The sequence below is a fragment of the Stegodyphus dumicola genome, chromosome 4 (genome assembly GCF_044657685.1).
Source record: "Stegodyphus dumicola isolate Sdum_Otavi_A_Nest chromosome 4, ASM4465768v1".
Taxonomy (NCBI): Eukaryota; Metazoa; Arthropoda; class Arachnida; order Araneae; family Eresidae; genus Stegodyphus; species Stegodyphus dumicola.
The window spans coordinates 254,312,627-254,333,342 of NC_140771.1; the positions used below are offsets into that span (position 1 = coordinate 254,312,627).

General features: G+C 28.5%; 1 protein-coding gene across 3 annotated transcripts in view; it reads left to right on the forward strand.

Moving 5' to 3' along the window:
- LOC118201515 (ribonuclease P protein subunit p40-like) overlaps positions 1–20,380 on the forward strand; it is a 39,032-nt gene extending 18,652 nt beyond the window's left edge. Inside the window, exons 4-9 of one of the 3 annotated variants that reach the window (XR_015040912.1) lie at positions 3,464–3,565; positions 7,693–7,818; positions 10,064–10,256; positions 13,913–14,047; positions 14,375–14,633; positions 20,145–20,380. Coding sequence is in view for 2 of the 3 variants with exons in the window: in XM_035373630.2 (XP_035229521.1) it covers positions 3,464–3,565; positions 7,693–7,818; positions 10,064–10,256; positions 13,913–14,047; positions 20,145–20,319 (731 nt within the window). In the remaining variant the exon portion in view is untranslated. The remainder of the gene's footprint in view (positions 1–3,463; positions 3,566–7,692; positions 7,819–10,063; positions 10,257–13,912; positions 14,048–14,374; positions 14,634–20,144) is intronic. The other 2 variants (XM_035373630.2, XM_035373631.2) reach the window with 2 other exon arrangements.
- Positions 20,381–20,716: the final 336 nt, after the last annotated feature.

Genomic DNA, 20,716 nt, shown 5'->3' on the forward strand with positions numbered 1-20,716 from the left:
TTCTCCTCACCCTCCAGTTAGGGGATATCCCTCCAATAATACCTGCTTCCTCTCCAGTTCTTGAATTCAAACGTATCTGGTTGGTTTTTCTGAATAAAATATTCTATATAGCAATACAGTGTAAATAAGAATATTCTATTTTGTATTATAATGTGCTGATATGATTATAACTGAACTCTATAAAACATGCGTAATATTCAAAATGCTAAGTTATTTGATAACTATCTGCCCATATAAATCATTTTTACAACTTTACAAAATAAAGTAGGATTATACAATGTTATTCCCTTCATTCATTAGCAATTTACACAATATAATAATAATGATGAATGCTTAGAAAATGTCAAATACAGAACTTTCCAGTGAGGTTAAATTTCTGTTTCTGATTCATTTTCTATGATGCAATATTTTTTTTTCGTTTTAATTCTGTATTATACCCATTGCAATGGAATAGTTTCAATTGTAATGCAATCTTATTGCTACAGCATTATTTATCATGTCCCTTGCGAATCATGATTAGAATTTATTATATAATCATTTGCATATTGTATTACTTTTTAATATTAAATTTAAAAGAAAATATTTTTACATGAGCCACCAAAAATGAGCTTATTGGTTGCTCACGATCAAAGTTTTGGTGATCCTTATTCTGTATATTACTTTTCATAGCTTGAACAGGAAAAGTTTTGTTATACATATTTCAGAAACTTGAATCTTGGATGGTGTTCAGGCTTTCAGCTGAATTGGTCATTACCTGTAATTGGGAGAATGCTGTTGGCATACAGCAGTACTTTGAAAAAAGAATAAAAAAAGCACACAAGCACCACCGAAATCAGCAAAAATTCTGGGCTGTTTGAGCTAAGATAATAAAGAAATAATTGAGAAGACCTTTTCGAATCTGATTCATATTTAATATAAAACTGAATTTTAATTAAATAGTCATATTTTTGATTGTACTGGATTTTGACTAATACCAGAGCAGACAAAAATTAGGAGCCTAGCATAAAGGTTGTCTGGACGGAATTTTCTTTACTGACTCATCATCAGGAGCTGACTCATCTTCACATTATACATGTGAAATATTTTGAGTAGAGACTCCTTTGGTTAAGAGGTAACTTTACATGGAAATATGCTAATTTTTCAAAGTAAGGATTTTAAAATTATTATTGCTTTGAACTCTGACAGGTGGAAAGAAACTCTTAACATTTTAGTGCATTATTAAGAGTTTTAATCAAAATTATATTTGTTTAGTAAAAAGAATTTTTTCCCTTTACATGATCAAATTGAAAAACTTTAAAAAGTTTTCCCTGTTGTTGTTGCTGTCTTGTCCATATTATATGGAACAATGGTTGCCAGAGCCTACTCTTAAAAGAGGTTGGACTTCTATTTTCCACCCCCAGTTTTGTGAGAGAGCACCGAGGGGGGAATACAGGGGTATCCCACACCTCTCCCTTTCCACCAATCCACACAAGAGGACTTTCAGTTCGCCGCATATTTATGCACCATGCCGCACCGACACTATACATTTATAAACATCCATGTCTTCTCTGGAATTCGAACCTGGGCCCTTCAGTACAGTGGTAGGCTCCTCTAACCACTATACTGTTTGGGCGACAAATTTTTCCTTACACCTATCAAATAGTTATCTTCTTCCTCTGTAAGCATTTAAAATAACCATTCCCTAAACATTACTCTTCACTAATCGGGTTTGACATTAAAAAGAGAGAAAATGGGAATGAAAAATAAATAATGTCTTGTTACTCAGTGAAAGTTAGCATTGTTTTTTCCCATGTGGAAGTTATAAAAATGATGACATTATTACATTTATTTAACTATCATAAGGAGTAGATGCTTTTGTTACTATTTTTTGTGATTTAAAATTGTGTATAATATGTAAATATATAAGTAACTAAATTAAGATTAGTAAGTACATTTAAAAAAGAAGCTAAGGAAGAAATTTTAATAATTATGAATCGAAATTCATATAAAAATAACTACTAATGATTGTAGATATCAATATAAGCTAGTGATGTGAAAATAGAGGCAGGAGTTAAGAGATGTGGCTGAGAAGAAATTCGCTGAACACTGATAGTTTGACCTGGGTTTGATTCCAAGCAAACGGCTGGCTGCATGTGCATTTTCATGATTTTCCCCATATTTAATGTAGTTACGAGCCAGTTTCTTTTAGAAGATCCTCTGCAAAGGCATCTCTTTCCATAGTCAGATATCCCAGCATGCTTTTCCATAATCAAGCAAACCAAACCCATTTCACTCCTTCTTCTGGCACAGGTTACTGAGATTAAGGGAACAATAGAGGAAATGGTGAAAGGGCACTCCTCTGCAAGTGGGAAGGAAAATTAGGTGAAACGTAATTTTGATGAAAGGACAAAGGAACCATATTTCCTTCCATATGTTATTACTGTTTCTAGCATTCTTTCTATTCTTACAATGGTGCATTAACCATTTGACCTTTTTTTATTCAATTACTGGAAAATGAATGGTCTATTTTTTCTATCATCCTTTGAAATACTGTATTATACTGTTTATTCATGGCTTAAATTACACCTTAGTTTTGGCTAAGCTATTTCTTAGTTTCACTTGTGAAATTGTAATTCCACCCACGGCCCCAAATAAGACAAGATCTGGTATTTTATTTTTTATTCAACTATTCATCATAAATTTAATAATTTATTAAAATTTTGTTTATGTCAGTACATTTTATTGAGTTTTAATTTTAATTATAAATTATATTTATTTATTTTTATTTAGTTATTTAGTTGTTTGTTTTTCTTTTCTGTTGGCCTTCTGTAAGGCTCGGATACTTCTGATTTTAGAAATTAAGCCCTTCTTCAAAGAGATAGCCCAGTCTTCCCGCCCCCTTTAAACTCATCCACACTTAAAAATTAAGGTAAATTTAAATTTGCAATGGTTGTAATTGAATGTTCTCTGCATTTTAAAAGATAATCTAATGTGGACTTGAAATGCATAAGGCATTAATTCATTGTCAGTCTGAAATTTAATTTTGATTCACTTTAAAATTATATGGCATTTTTTCTATTTCTGTTATTATTGCATATTTTGGGATTTAATTTAGCTCTACTTCTTTAAATATTGTCGGATCCTTTTCTGAAGCATATTTGCAATACATCTTTCTGTTAATGCGCAGATTAAGATGAGTTCAATCAATCAAATTTAAAATAAAAATTAAGAATAGAAAAATAAAGTTAATTATCACCAAATGTAAAAAATTAAGTAAAATGTATTATCAAATTATGTATTTTTTGGCAGAGCTTCCAGTTTTTCTCAATTTCTTTATTTCTGCTTTTATGTATGCTTTTCTGATTTTGCATTTTCGTTTTTGTTTATTAAAATATAAGAGCATAACAAGCTGTTTAAGTAGAATAAATTTAGTAAATAATGATATTAAAATTTTGTTTAATATAAAGTTGAAAATTATTTTCAGGGAAACTCATTTTATCATTAAGAAAAGACATTGCTAGTTGCCTTTCTTTAACAAACGTACACTCTGGTAAACACAAGAAGAATGTAAGGGAGGATTTTCAAAGTATGCTGTACTATGATTTCATTTGATTTACTTATAAATATTGTCATTAGTTGATTATATTTTTTAATTTGTATTCATGTAACAGAATTTACATGAATTGGGCAAAAATTAAGTATCTAAATTTAACTGCAGTTTAATATATCACTCGTGAAAGGAAAGTGATCTAAATATAATTATTTTTGTGAACTTTTAAAATTTAATGATTTAAACAGGTTTTTATTTTATTTCCATTTATTATATGTTACTTATATATCAGTGCAACCACATTAAATGTAAAAGCCACATGTTCTCTGGCTATCTTTTATAGAAATAATAATAATAATAATAATAATGACTTTTAATTGCAAAAAATTATTTTAAATGCATGAATAGTGTGCTGTACTATATTGTATTGTACTATAAATACTATTACTTACATATTTTACATTTTAATTAAGTGTTTATCCCAAAAACCAATCAATAAATCTCTTTACAAGCCAGTTTTTGTTTCTTTTGCTCGGGTGAGATTTTGCAGAAAAATATATTTTTGGAGACATTTTACCACAGTTTCTTGCACTGCATACAAATTTGGCAACTAATTATGTGTTATTTATGATTGAATATAATTAAAAAAAGTAGCATACTTTGTCTACAAAAATCCTTTGGAAACTTAAATAAAAATAATAATAATGATAACAAAATTTAAAAAAAAAGAATGCATGTGAAAATGGTATCATTGGTTATTAAAGCCGAAGAATTGTTATGCATTACCAGAATTTTGTTACAGAATTTAGCAGATTCCAAGTATTCCGAATGCATTCAGAATACTTCACAATTTCTATCAAGACTGTTGCACTAACATGTAAATACCATTTAAAATTTAATTTATTATTATTTTATTTTATTTTTTTCTGACTTTAATTTGTATAAAAGTTAAATATTTTTCTCTTTGCTGAACCTCTTGACTTTCCTGTTAACTGCATTGTTGTCTGCACTTCAAAAGTTTAAAAAAAAAAAAAAAAAAAAAATGTGTGTCTCAAGAGAGGGACCTATGTCAGATTGCTTTTAAAATTGGCAGAGTTTTGTTCAAAATCTGTACCAGTTTAAAGTTGTCTCCACCCCTTTCCCTGATAATAAATTTTACAGTGTAACATTGTTGTGTAAATTTCAGGTTTACATTGTTACATTTCCTTTCAAGCAGTAGTATGGTGTGTTTGTTACATTTTCTTTCAAGCAGTAGTATGGTGTGTGGGTGCATTTTTTTTTTCTTTATTAAATACAATATAATGATGCTGCAACTGTGGTTGAAAATCTGCATACATATGTGTGAGTGAAATTTTTGTATATGTACATATATGTGTGTATATATATAATTTCTGAAGTTTTACATGTTATGTTTATCACATTGATTCAATACTTATGTTTTGTTCTAAAAGTATATTTGCATTCAAATAAGGTTTTTTATTCCAAATAATCTAAATTAATTTACATCACATAGGGAAATTCTTGATATGCGTATGGGTATGCTAAATTTGGGGAATTAAATATTTACATCTAATTTCATTTCTACTTTCGATTTGCATATGCATAGCAAGGATGAAACACGATGTTTGAATGATTAGGGGGAGTGTGAAATAAGCTAATTCCCTCTGAAGAATTGGTATTATTTCACTGTCTAATCGGTTGTTTATTTTTAATTATCATTAACATATTTTTATTACTAGTATTTTATATTTATTGGCCATTGCTAGTAAAGCAATTTTTCCATACCAGTTTAACTTTTACTATTTAATACTTTAAAAAAATTAATATTACTTTAAAAATAATGAATTTGTAAATTGGAATTTAAACTTCAAATTGTAATTCTCGTAATTTAAAATAATAGAATTTTAATAAGAGTATTCCCCCTTTAATTATAATTTCACTCGAACAGTTTATATATATATATATATATATAGTAAGAATCCTTAGAGTTATGAAGTTTCAAGAGAAAGTGATAGAAGGAGATTAAATCATAATATTTTGCGATAACCTTTTTGTGGTAAAAATCTGAAATATTCTGCATAATTTCTACTATAGAAGGTTTTTGTCAACAAAATGGACTTCTTCAATTCTGTATTGATTTTCCCTCTTAAATACATTTTCAATGACTAAACTATCCTTAATGTGATTATTTAAATAATTATATGTTAAAATTACCATTTTGAAATATATTTTATAATTGGTACTTTATCATTGAAATTTTAATGCTGTATCAAGAAATTAAAATTATATCTGTTTGAATTTTTTTATTCTTTTGAAGATGCTTATGTATTTATATCTGCATATGTATTGTTTATGATACCCTGATTTTATGTAAATTATAGTTTTATTTATGGTTGTTCAAATATTAGCTGATGCTGTTAGATTCTTTATTTAGTTCTGAATGTTCTTTAGTATCTATTTAGTTCTGTTCATTACCTTCATATCTATATTGCAAGTTTTATTTTTATACTCAAAATTTCTATAATTGTAGTTTATTCATACATTATGCTTTTAATTTAAAAACTGAGGAATTCAAATCTGTACAAAACCATCAATTTGAGTCTTGCAAAGTTTTCATAACCCAAATAAAGGAGTAAGTTTTAATTATTGAAAGTTACTTTTTAAATAATACACTTTACTGCTAATAAATATTTAAAAGTATCAGCAGAGATGAGACTTCATAGGCATAATATGAGCATTTTCTGTTGTCTAGTGAAATATAGTATTTAATTTCTTCTTAAATCTCAAACTCTTTGAAAAGTTTTTTAACACCCCATAAACTAATTACTTTTCAGAATGTTTGATTGTATATTTATTAGTTAATTATAATTGTTTAATTGTGTTCATGTATTATTTTTCTTAATGATTCAGCTATATTTCAGAACTTAAAAAGAATAAGAAAGAGAATGTATTTTCTTGCTGTCAATTTCCCCCCCCTCCCCCAAAAAAGATATAATAATTAAAAAAAATAAATAAATAAAATAAAAATTGCTGAAATGTCTCAGAAGATTCCTTCACTTAGGGCCTTTGAGTTAATCCTCATGATGCATGTATCGCAGTTAATTGTTACTGTCAGGCTCAAGTGTAAGGAAATTTTAAGACTGAAGAGAAAATTGCTGTCAGTGTGTAATCAAGATTCAGCCAATTGCTTTTGGTCATTCTGGATTCTGAATTATTCAGTACTGTCAGACCAAAAATAGTGCAATCACTTCTTTAATAGTTAAATGTAAAAAAGGATTCGTTTTTCACTATGCATTTTGCATGCAAAATATATATAAGGTGTAACCAAATTGATGATCATAACTTTGAATATGACAAAGTAACTTTCATGATATAGTATGCGATGAAATGTGGAATCTGAATGTGGAAACAATATGTGTGAAGAAAATGGGAAACAAAAAGTTATTTTACTCATGGATATTTACGATAAATAGTGTTTGATATTTAAAAGCTTGTTCAAATGGATGACTAACAACTGTAAAACACAGTGACAGTTAAGAGCTGCAGATTGACTCTCCTGAAGAACTTGTCACCAGAATTAACATCACTGCTGCAGAAGTACCTGATATACTTGACATCTTCCGAAATGTAAGCTAATCACTTCATCATTATCATGATGCATGTACTGAAGTTAGTGGTTATTCATTTGAACATGTCTTATAAATATTAAGCATTATATATATATTAAATATTGAACATTGTTTCTTGCAAGTATGCATGATTAAAATAATTTTTGTCATTCTTCATGTTCTCTCTTATGTGTTCCTGCTTTCAAATTTTACCACAGATTGTATTATGAATATTGTTCCTTTGGTAATCTTTATCAACCTTGAAGCTGTTATCATCTGTTTTGTTACATTCTATATGCATGTATCTTGAAACTTTTTTTCTGCAAATGCGAAAAGTAACAAGAGAAATAAAATGCTGATTTAGTACTGCATTTAATTAGAGAAGACATCACTTAAAAATATCTGAAATTCAGATTTTTATTCAGCTTTAAATCCCCCCCCCAGTGTTTATGCCACTGTATTATTTGATTGACCTTTGTAAACATTTCTAATACATTTCAGTACTAAGAAAACGTATATCATGCTATTCTTATAGCTTAACTTTTTTTTTTCTAGCATGTGTAATTGAAATGAAAGATTCAAATTTTTTCCCTGGAAAGAAGTTGTATAAATCAGTTTTACATGAGCTTACTAAAATAGATGATCTTCGTTTTGATTTACTTCTTAGTTGGAAATCAAATGGTAATATTTGGAAAAGCCTGTTTATTATTTTTTTAACATAATTTAAAATTTTTACTATTAATTTTTATTTTTAGTAATGCTTTAATAAAGAATATGCTATTTTTCCAGTGTTGCATAGCTGAGAAATAAACAGCTGTTTTGTTTTGCCTAAGTTAGTTATTTTTTGTTTTGTTGTGCAAGTTAATCAGTCTTCATTTTTTCTATCTTTCATTTGTATGAACACTTTGTTAAACTTTCTCCACAGTTGATTACAGAATTAGCTGTTAAATATAGAAGGAGAATGTTTAAGAGCTTGCTTGATTAATTTTTGTCATTCTTTTTAGTTTCAAAATAATGTCAGGAAAACATGCTTCATTTTATAAGTACAGGGTATTCCATAGAAAACCTTATTTTTATGTATGTTCCATAAAATATGAAATTATTCATATAAACAGCTTTGTTTAACGTTAAAATTGAAGGGATGTTGCTAATGGAAAGACTGTCAATGACTAATCTACTCAGGTGAGAAGGCCTACATCACCAGATACACATAAAATAACAACATTGTCCTTTCACATAAACAAAAACTTTAAGGGCAGGGCTAGATTAACTATGAGGCAATATAAGATGTGCTTAATGCATCAAGGAAAGGGAACACCACAAAAAGGCCGTTGGGTATTCAGGTAAGGGGGCAAAAAATTTCTCATTGCCCTTTTTACCATGGAGTGCATGGTACAGCTAAACTAAAACCTAGAGAGAGAATGAATGAAGAAAAAACTGGTGTAAACATATGTGGGGTCACCAAAATGTTTTAAGTTCTTAAAGCCTCTAAAAATCAATCTGTAAGAAGAAGCTTATTGGTTGATAGATGGATATCAGTCATATTCTTGATATTCAATAAACTGAAGAGTGGCCATTACAAATGCTCATTTTGCTGATGTTTCTTCTTATGAGCAATAAATTGATCACAGTGTAATTTTTGGTCAATCATCATAGTTCAAATAATACTTTAAATTGTGGCAGCAATATATTAGTTATTTTTTCCTTGCTGCTTGTTGATTACAGTCTAGCAGAATGGAATTCCTCCATGCTTTTAATATGTGACCATAATTTTTCTTTTAGTTAATATACATTTTAGAGAAATAATTTCTACTGATTTCCACATTTATAATCTGTTATTAGTTTTAATGTAGCTTTCCTTTTTCACATATCTGCTTCAAACATATGCATGTTCTTTTAACATAGCTACAAGACTGCCTTTACATTTCAGCTGACAGAGCTTCAACCATGCATGTCTGTTTTTTAGTCTTTTACAGGTTTAAATTACTCTTTTTCTGTGTTCATAAAAAACTTTATTTTGAGTTGATATTCATATCACAATAGCATAAGCATAGTTTTGTTATTAATATAGAATATTTTTATAGAAGATTCAGTTAGTTTTATTCTTCATTTATATTCCCCAGTCATCAATAAGCATGAACAGCTTCAATATATTCAGTTTTTAATTTGATTAGTAGAAAATATACATTATTAATTTATACTTAATGAACTAGAAACATTTAAAAATTAGTCACATCTCCAAATATTTCAGTTATCTTCAATGACTGTTCAGATTTCATAACGTTGAAAGAATATTTTTAAATCTCGCATTTTTGAGTTATTGAACAGTGGGTTGCAAAATTTGTGCAAATCTTTGAGAAAATTGAAGTGAAGTTTTGTAGTAAGTTTTTCATTCTTCTAATTAAAAAAAAATCATCAGGAAATGACAATTTTGGTTACATATTTGAAATTTTTTATATTCAGTTTAATTCTTTGATTAAAATTGTGTGGTCTTGATTCCATCTTCTATGTAGCTTATTTTAAAATTATATCACCTTCTCAACCCCCTCCCCAAAGTATAAACTAGATTCCTATTAAAAGTCCTGCACAAAGACATATTTTTTCCTAAGCAAATAGCCTTCATGTATCTTGTCATATTTAATTAAACAAACAAAAGAACATAACTTTTTTCCTTGCTTGTATTTATTGTAATGAAGTAACATTTCTTGATGCATATATGTTCCTTTATAAATATAATCAATTTTGAAATTTACTGTAATATTAATTGTATATTTTATTATGTTAATTTATTTATTAATTTGCATTATGTATTTATTTATATTAATTTATATTTTAAACAAAAGCATTTTTTTAAATTTTATATATAGTATGCAAGAAATATTTTTAAAAAATCTCATTTTAAAATTTATTGTGAAATTTATTACAGGTGATATATGTTCTCAGTCATTAAAAAAGTATTTTGAAAATCAAGGTTATGAATGCATTGCTTTTGAACCCACTTACAGACAGTCATGTAAAATTTCTGTCTCTGTGCCAATAATAAACTTTGAATTATTCGAACCAAGTGTATTGGAAGATGTATTAGAATGGATTGGAGCACACATTTGTGAAATTGATTTGTAAGCAGTTTTTAATATTTTTAATATTGATATTTTTATAATGTAGTTGTTTACATAGTTAATGTCATATTTGTTTTCTACCATATTTTAATATTTATTTATTCGAAAAGATTAAATCATATTTTATTTTTGTATTGCATAAATATGTTGAACAAAAAAAATTTTAATATTTCAGAAATTGTAGAAAAGAAGCATTGTATTATTCTTTTCTTTTGTATGGGCCAATTTAAGATAAAAATATATTTTATATGCTTTTGCAACAAAAAACAATGTGATTTAATTAACAAGGTGCTTCAAATGTCATTATTAAAAACATAAATGTTTTGCTATTTTCATTTTCTTTATTCAACTTCTTTTAGTAGATTTCAGTTTTTGACAATGAACCTGCATTCTGAAACACATTTTTTGTTAACGTTTTAAAAAATTCAGATGATTAGTAAATGAAATCCTTTTGATTTTTTGTGTGAGTGTCTGAAAGTTTAGCTTAATCATTGAAAATTCAGGATAGAAAGTATAACTATTAGGACAGCAGAAAATTTTATATTAATTAGTCATACAACTTAACTGATCACTGTATGTCTTCAATTATCATCACTGCATGTCAAATATGAGATTATATTGTATGTCTATATATTCTACTGTTAATTTTTTATTTTGTTGCTTGTATGGTAATCAGAAGCATTGGAGAAACACAATTAGAAGCTGGAATATTTGTAACACTAAATATTTTGCAAACTTCTATCTGTAGGCTTTTCAAAAGAATACAAAATCTAGCAGAGATTGAATGTCAGCTAGTATGAGTGTGACTGAGCCTCGTAATCTTCAGTAGAACCTGTGAATTGTTGCACTGACTTTGTAGCAAAGGTGTGAGACAACTGTGGGCTGAAATGACTACTGTTTTAAGAATGAAAGTTTATTTGAATGTAGAACATCTAATGTGCAAGCGAAATATTCAGCAGTTTTTGACTCATTCTTTTCTGTGAACAGAAGTCCTGTTTAAATTTATTTGCTGTCAATAAAGTTAAAAGTAGATTTCAAATTAATAAATGAATTATTCACTGAAGAGTCCAGATTAATTTAATCATTGGATGATCTTTTTAAGGAAATGGGGACCTGTTATAATACCAGTAACAGTAGTAAAGGCAAAGAGGCCAATCTGATGATGGTGGAATTATGGTATGGGAATTATCATGCTAAATGGATGCACAGATCTTCACATGATTAGCCATGATAATCCTCCTTCATTAATTCTAGGATATTTTTATAGAATGATTATCACTTCTCATTATTCGTATTGCACTAACTTTTATTCTCTTAAAACAAAAATCAGATTTTATAAATATTTTTATTTGTCTAAATAATGTGATATTCTCTGCTTTTTTCCTTCTTTTTGTAGTAGCAATATTTTTTTCCTTATCAAACTGAGTTTCACTCCATTCTATTTAATTGTTTATGAACTGGTCACCTCTTTATTTATGCTTTACTTTTCAATATCTGCTTCTTCATTGGCTTGATAACACAGGGTGGGGCTTGGCATTCTCCAGGCATCTCTGCTTTTGGTAACTACTTTCAGAGGTGTATTTACTTGTATGCTTTAAATATGTAAAATAAAGTATGTTAAAGCATATCTATTTATAATTTTGGAATGTCCAATATTTATCTTTCTGTAAAGTGTTACCAACAATTGACTTTTAGAATATTTAGGTCATTTTCAACACAGTCAATCCATCTCACTGCAAAGTCTACCATGAGGTCTGGTTCCCATGAGCTCTGCCAGAAAGATTCTCCTATAACACCATTCTTCATGCATTCTGACTAAATAACAAGCCCATTAAAGTCTCTGTAAAGAATTTTACTACATCAGGTTGTCTATAGATCTTGTATAGATCTTATTCTCCATGTTCCATTTACATGGATCCTATCAAGTATGATATGCAATATCCTCTCAGAAATCCCAAAAGGCATCCTCATCACAAAAATTTAGCACCCAAACTTCCAAGACGTAAGTCAGTACAGATGTTATAAGTCTGTTGTAAAGAAGCAGTTTAGTTCCCAACTTGAGAAAGCTGGATTTAAAATAGCTCTTCAGACATTTTGAATTAGAAATGAATATTCATTTAAAATAGCACTTCAGACATTGTCTCATTTTTACAATTCATCTCCACTTTCAGATAAGTGAAACTGAAGACTTTTTTAAATCTGTAGCTACTAATTTCTAAATGACTAAGTGGTCAGTCAGATTTTAAATAAGGCATATATTTAGTTTTATTTTTGGTAACAGAAAAGTTAAATCTTTTTGCACTTTTTTGAATGCCATGAATTAACAGCAGGAACAGTATGGACAACAATGCACATATCAGCTGCAAATGCCGGTAATTGAGTCATTATTAACAATATTTTCTGTAGTATTGATCCTAGAATCTCTGACTGCTTCCTACTATCGCTGCTACAAGACTCTGTGCTGCTCTGTCCATCTTTCTCCCCTTTGTTAGAATATTTATGACATCAAAAGCCTAGATTTCATCTTATTTAGTTTAAAACACTATTTGATTTGTAATTTGGAGAATTTCATCTAAAACAAAAATGATCTGCGACAAGAACTGAATAAAGGTATGAATCTATAAAGTTAAATTCTTCTGTGTCCTCATTTCGCTACACCCCACTCCGCCAAACAATGCCCAGACTGTGATGCTAAGCTTCGTCATTCTTGTGCCTATCTGCAAAATCATCGCACTATATTATATATATATATATATATATAATAACTTTTTCGAGTGCAGAATTAAACAGGAGTCATGCCACTGCATTCCACTATCTCACTCCATTTTTGACTTCAAGTTGTTCTGTAAGCTCATCTTGAAAACGAATTTGTATCTTTGTTTCCTTAAGAGTCAAAGCCAACAGTGCAATGCATTTTGCTAGAATATTTAGATCTCGAATAGCCTCAATGAGTAATTCCCTATTAATGTAATCATATGCAGTTCTGAAATTGATAAAAAGATTGTGTGTGTTTCTATTCCAAATTATCTGTGTTTTTCAAAAATCTGCCGTAGGCTAAAAATCTACTGAATAGTAAATCTTTCCCTCTTAAAGCCGCAATGATTCAATATCAACATCAGGTAAAAGTATGTTTAAAACATTATAGGAAAGTATTTTATAGGATGTGCACAGAAGACTAATTCCCCTACATGTTTACTGCAATCAAATACATATCGCTTTTTGTGTATCAGACAAACGGCACTAAGTTTCCATTCCATTGGGAGTGTATTTTCAATATCAGTAATGTAAAATCACATTCTTTAGTTTCAAAAATTATTTTGTACAAAGTGTTATTGTAATCAAAATTTCTAATTTTTTTTAAAGTATGTAAAATAAACTATTTTAAAGCATATCTGTCTATAATTCTGGAATGTTTAATATTTATCTTTATTATTTTTAAGTGTAGTTTTTAGAAAGCAGATTGTTGATTATATAGTAATTAAATTTTACATATCAAAATAAAATTTAAATAACAGTTTGTTTAAAATTAAATATAAATATTTAATGTATATATATATATATTTGTGTGTAAAATAAAAAGTGTGAATGAAAACTATACTGAAATGAAAATCTCATAAAAACTTTTGTACTAATAGATTGATTTTTTAATATCACAGCCCTGATGATGCAGATAGTTATGTAAGCAAATTTGCTGTCCCTAAACCATCACAATTAGTTGATAGATTATTTACTGCATCTTGGAGAGGTTTTTTCTCTGCTCATCAAGTTTTCCGCCTTATGGAGGAAATGAGGTATGCTAATATAATTATTTTATAATATATAAAAATAATTTTACTCTTCTTGTTGCTGATGATACTTGAACATCTAAGGTATTTTCACGTAAAGTAATGATAGTATAAATAGAAAAACATTCAACTAATATGAATTCTGTCCAGTAATACCCTGATTTACATTTCCTCAATTTATGTCATCTGTCTCAAACCGTAACAAAGGTAATATTTAATCAGTTATGATATTTGTTCTCAAACTGGAATAAAGGTCATATAATTTTATCACATGTAACAGAATTTTTTTGTATATGAATTAATAACATGGTCATAAGTTCATTTATCTTCTAGAATTTGAGAACATAATTATTTTTGAGGAAAAGGAAGTTAAAGAACCTGATCAGTTTTAAAGTTATGCAGATGGTTAAATCTCATTCAAACTATTACAAACATCATTGGAAAACTGATTCCTATGAGCTGCAGTTAGCAATAGCGAGGAAAAAAATAGAAAGCATTCAAAGCAATCTGGAAAGAAGGCTGTTGAAAAGTTTGATATGAGGTTGTTTTAAAGGCAGCTCAGACTTTGGTGAATTTTCAAAGATTAATCATAGTAAGAAGATCATTTAATTTCATATCTGTTATGTAAGTTACATATATATGTGAATTAATGTTTTTTAGTTTGAGGTAAAAATTAATACTCTGGGATGCCCCTCTGAAATATAATATTGTATGTATGATAATATTTCTCTTGACATAACATAACCTTGAATTCTGCCATTGGTCTAGAAATAAATTAGTCAAGTGGAACTGCAGGGACTCACATTATGAGAGCTCTATGAGCATTTTGTTAGAGGGGACAATACTCTCTAGTCTCCTATTTTATTTGATGTTCCAGTGTTTGTTTCGCACCTTACTGCACTGATGAGCTTTAATGCACAATAAGGTGTCGATACTATGAATGTTGTATGATATATTTTTTGTATTAATCAACTTACATCCATACCCAATTTCACAAAAATTTATTATATGGTTCCCGAAAAATAATTCCAGAAATTTCTATAATTTCCGGAATTTTTATAATTTATTTTGTTAATAAAAGTGTCAGTACTTCAGATACAAATCTGCAAATAACACTGATTAAGGTATAAATATATGAATATGAATGTTTAATTATATACGAGTGTATAATAGTTTAGAGATCTATAGCAAATTTCCAGGTGTAATTTTCATTTGCCTGGAACCCTTTGTACCCTCCATGTGGTGCAAACAAAAATTCGTATGAATCTATTTCTCTTAGAAAAACCTCCATGAAGGCACCTTTTATTTTAGGCTGATAGCCCTTTACTGCTTTTCTATAAATTCATAATCTGTCAGATTTCCAGAACAGTTTTTTTTCCTTAATGAAATTTAGCAGACTTTGAAAATATGTATTTCAATACATATTTTTATTGATTTGTTTAAAGAATGTGTATTTATAAAAAGTGTACATCAAAATAGAGTCCATTTTAAAAATTACTTTTGTTTAGAAATTAATAAAATATTTTCTCTTCTTTCTTAATCTTAGTTTCGAAAACTTGCAGTTTTAAGTTAATGCAGCACAGTCAAAAGTCTTTAATCCGGACTCGTCAGGGCTTCGGCGATTCCGGATTATCGGTTTTTCTGGATTATAGATCATCAGTTTAAATCTGGTAAGATGGCATGCAGAAATTATAAAATTAAAAATATGAAACCGTAATTTATGAAATAAAAAGCAATTATGATCTAAAGGGTATCAAAGTGTACAAAAAAAAGCTTAATATTTATTTGTTTATTTTATTAAAAATTTCTTTTAATGCACGCATGCGTAAAGCATACATTACGCATAGTTGAAATTAGAAATTTCAACCAGAAAACTATTTGATGTGTATTCGTGATATTTATAATGACGAGGAATTTGATTTAAATCATATCAAAGACGGAGTACATTGAGAGGAAATACTACATTTAGTAAGGAATTATAAGCCGATTAAAATAAAAACATCTGCCTTGAAGATAAGGATAGTGCTGACAGATCAACTTCTAGTGCATTGCACGCCGGAAAGGTTAGAGAAACAAAGGATATGCCTTTATCCATTTTTTGCAGCAATTCCACTTTTTGTTTGATGGACATCGAAACATGCTTTCGCTTTGTAGATCCTTTGGCAGCTTCAGAATCGGAAATTCTTTTTGACATAATCGAAAGTTCAAGCTTACTTTTATAAAATTGCTCTAACAGTCTGCAAAAAATAATAAGCCGGATCCAATTAGAAGATCCAATTAGGAACAACGCAATCTGCAACATTAACTGTAATAAATAATTAGATAATTTTAGCTTAGCTTATACTGTCTGTTATACATTAAACACGCATGTGTAAACATATTATGTGCATGCATAAATGCATATGCGTTTACGCATGTGCAGAAAGTTTGTAGCTTTGAGGTTCGGATTATGGACGTCTGGATTAAAGACTTTTGACTGTATTTTAAATAATCATTCTGTTTTTAAAATGTTTGGAATTCAGTATGTTAACTTTTCTTAAAGGTTTGTTGCAAACATCATAGAGTTGTGCTCTGTTTTCTTTACTATTAATTCTTTATTCTAAGTAATAATAATAAAAATTCAAAATAATCTTTCATATATTCAAGAAAATGGTTCCATAATTTCTTCTGAAAGAAGCGTGTATGAATAGATAAAACGAATTTTTTATAATTTTTTTTAACTGTGTCCCCATCTTTCCACATGCCTTTCTGGTATAACTGGATAACATATTCCACAAACGGAGATGCCCATTGTTTGATTTCCATCAAGGATTTGCATGGTTTTTACATTTCCTGCCTCAATAAACCTATAAGGACTTATTTAGTTTTATTAAGCAGTTATGTTAAGTTAATTTATTTTTACATTCTTTACCACTTTCTGTTTTCCTGCCAGAATACTAATTTCAAGTTCATGCACATTCAGATGAAGTAGAAAGAAATACTATTTAAAGGAAGCTTATGGATAGTAAAATCAAAACATGTTCCACCTACTGAAGGCCAAGTTACTCGTTGAATCTCTTGATAGCAATTTATATGCGGCTTTGTGTTACTCTTGCCATTAGGCCTGCCACACCAATTTTAGGTCTCGGCCAACTTGCCTGTGTAGGCTTTGGGCTAGAGTTACAATTACTTAGTTAAGTAAATTCTTTATATAACTTATTTTTATTCTTTTAAATTGTAATTTGCCATAAATGTTGCCCAGCTTTGTAAGCATAAGCTATGCCTTCTGTTAAATAAAAGGTTCTTTTACAGCTTTTCCACATCTATGTTATAATTTTCAAGACATGACGATGAGTCCCTTACATCTTACAGAATTCTCGTCTAATTTATATTACTGAAGAGAGTGAGACTATATAAACCTAATGACAAGTGGTGCCCAAACTAAAAGGTGATAAATGATAATTCATCACCACCAGGATTTAGCAACTAGGTCCACTCATCTTCAGTCACACTTTAAAAGGGAGAGTGTATAAGGTATTTTCTTCCTCCTTTCCATGTGCCTTCATGGTGTAACTGAATATCATGTCCAGTTAGCAATCGGGAGGTCCAGTGTTCAAATCTCGTTGAGGGAATTGCACATTTTCCATGTTTCCTGCCTAATGACTTAAGTCTAATGTATAAACCTTCTGACTCATATTTTGTTGCTCATCTTCATTATAATTGTATTTATTTAGAGTATTTCCTCATTAAAGTGCCTGGAATCAGAATGTTAAGTGTTTAGTGATGTTTGAAATTTGCTTGTTATAGATTGGGGGATTTAACTTTCCAGTTAAGCATGGCAGCCATTAAGGAAATAATTTTTAATGCAGATAAATTACTTAATCATCTTAAAATATGTAATTAGTAAATATCTCTATTAAAAACTGTAGATTTGTTATGGATTTTATAAAATTTCCATCTAAATAAACAGTTGCTCGTAAATAGTAATTTTTTTAATCATACCATTAAACTGTCTTATTTATTTAATATTAAGTGAATCAGAGGCTGTAAAGCAATTTAAAAGATGAATTTTTTTTCACAGCTTCCTTATTTACTTTTTATAGCTCAGAATCATTTGCATGTCTTGCATTGTTGGTTAATTTATGTTGTTTCAAAATTAGGTATCTTTTTTATTAACCTTTTAACTGTCATGCCTGAGATTGGTATTTCAAAATGTCATGCCTGAATATTACTCGGGCTAATTTTTTTGGAGGGGTCCATTGTATTGTTATACTCGAATGTATATCGTGAGAAGTTTATTTCGGCTTCAATTCAACAGATGGCAGCATTTTACTGATGGTTTCAAAGGATAAAGTTTAAAGTTCAAAGTGCACGGCATTTTTTTGATTGTGAGGCAAACATTTCATTTTTGGAATAAAAAAAAATTGACAATTTATGCATCTAAATCATCAAAATAACTTGACAGTTAAAAGGTTAATAACTAGCTGCTAGGCTGCCAACTTTTGACTGCCTTTTAAATGTACCATAAAAACCGAACATTAAATTTAAAACCTGCACAGAATTTTTATCAAACAACTTTATCAAAAAGAAATTCAATAAAAATGTATCACATATTAAAAATATTACAATGAAATAAGCAATATCCCTTAATACAAATATTAGTTATCCTAATAAATAAATTAACCAACTTTCCATTGCAAAATCTTAAGAATTCAAATGTATAAAGGAAATTAAGAACTTTATTTCCTTTAAAAAAAAAACATGCAGAATGTTTTATATAATTAAATAAATTTTATATAAAAAATACAATCAAAATAAGCAATAAATCTCATATTTTCAAGAGAAAACAGTCAGCAGTCCAATATCTGAAGTGATTAATGAGAAACTGTTGCAAAACCACATTTCTAAAAGAATGAAACTATCATCAAAAAGCAATAACCAATCAAAATTGTGCTTTGTGGATGACATAATTCAAAATATACAAACCTCTTTGAGAGAAAAAGAGGGGGGAAGGAAATTTTTTCTGCTGTGCCTTGCGAGACACATGCACGTCAAAATAAGAAGATTGCAATGTGTGTGTCGTATGTCCAAAAATCAAAAGAAAATAAGCAATATTTTATCTCATATTTTCAGTAGTCAGCAATCCAGTATACAAATCATTGAATGAAAAACTGTTGCCAAAACCACATTTCTAAAAGAATGAAACTATTCAAAATGATGCAATTTCATCAAAAAAGATAAAATTAAAAAAAAAAAATCTCTTTTAAATTTTGAAAAAAATCACTTCGAGGTGCACTGGTTCTTGTCTAAATGCCAAATTTCGTAGCTCTGAGTTTGTTAGCTTATGTGCAGCACAAACGAAAAACACACAGACAGACTCTTTCTTTTATTATATGTAGAGACAATAATAATAATAAAATTGCCATTTTCTAGTAATAATAAATTAAAATATTTTTAACCCAGATTCTGAAAACATTTTTGAGCAAATTTTTATTGCTTATTTAACAGTAGAATCATACTTACTGTTGTTAGTTGGAATTTGAATAATGTTTCTGTATAAACTATTGTTCAACATTTTAGATTACTTCAGGAGAAAATGGTTATCCTTAAGACACATAGGTAATGCACAGAGTTTATATGTAGAATTTTAGTTCATTAGATAAACATTAAATTCCGACTTAAATCCGTTTATTGGGAAAATTTAAATCATTTATGAAAATGCTTTCATTTATTTCCATCCTCAGATTGAGACTATAGAAATAAAAAATGTACTAATAAAAAAGCTGTAAAGGTGGCATTATGAAGTCAGTTAACACAAAAGTTTTCTCTTTTGCTGCAAAGTTAGGCATTTTATGCTTAAATTTTTATACCAACAGAATGTTTAAATTTCTGTTTATAATTGCAGATTTAAAGCTATAGTTTCAGAAAAACATGCAAAACAAGTAATTAATTAAAAATTAGATAATTCTTCTGTAAATTAAATTTATCAGTGTTGAAAATCTTTTGCATAAACTCATTCCTGTTTTTATTTTTAGATATATAAAATTTTTAATGCTTTTTTGAATTCTGAAAAATAATATGTTCAACTCACATCAGGTATTTAATTGCCTTTTTACTTTTTCAGAAAAATTCTGGAAAAGAATCCTTATTTGCCATTTGTTGCTTCACTTATTAGTGGATTTCAAGACTGTTATGTAATGTACAAAGGATTTGAACATTTAAGTTCTGCTGACAAATTGATATGTCTTATTCTTTCACGACAGTGTAATTATTTTGTTGCAACCCTCAATATTTCTTGATTAGCTTTTGTAAATTTAATAATTTTTGTTATCAATGAATAATATAAATATTTCATTTTGATTTATGGTCTGAAAAATTTTAATTCATTTGAGAAGTAACAACACTTATTATTTTAGGTATTTCTGTCTAATGTGTGATTTATAAAAAATTCTTTTAGAACTTATTTAAAACACTATCTATTTTTTTAAAGAAAATTTTCAGACATTAAATGAGTGTTTTGAAAATATTATTTGACATATGGGGTATAAATATCAAATTAAATAATAACTATTGCTGCTTTCCAGTGGCAGATAAATTCATTATGTAGAGTGAAGAAATGAGGAACAAGAAAGAAAGGGTAAAATGTAGTATGATATAATTTCCAAATAGGAAAATAGACAGTCGGTCTGAGAAAGC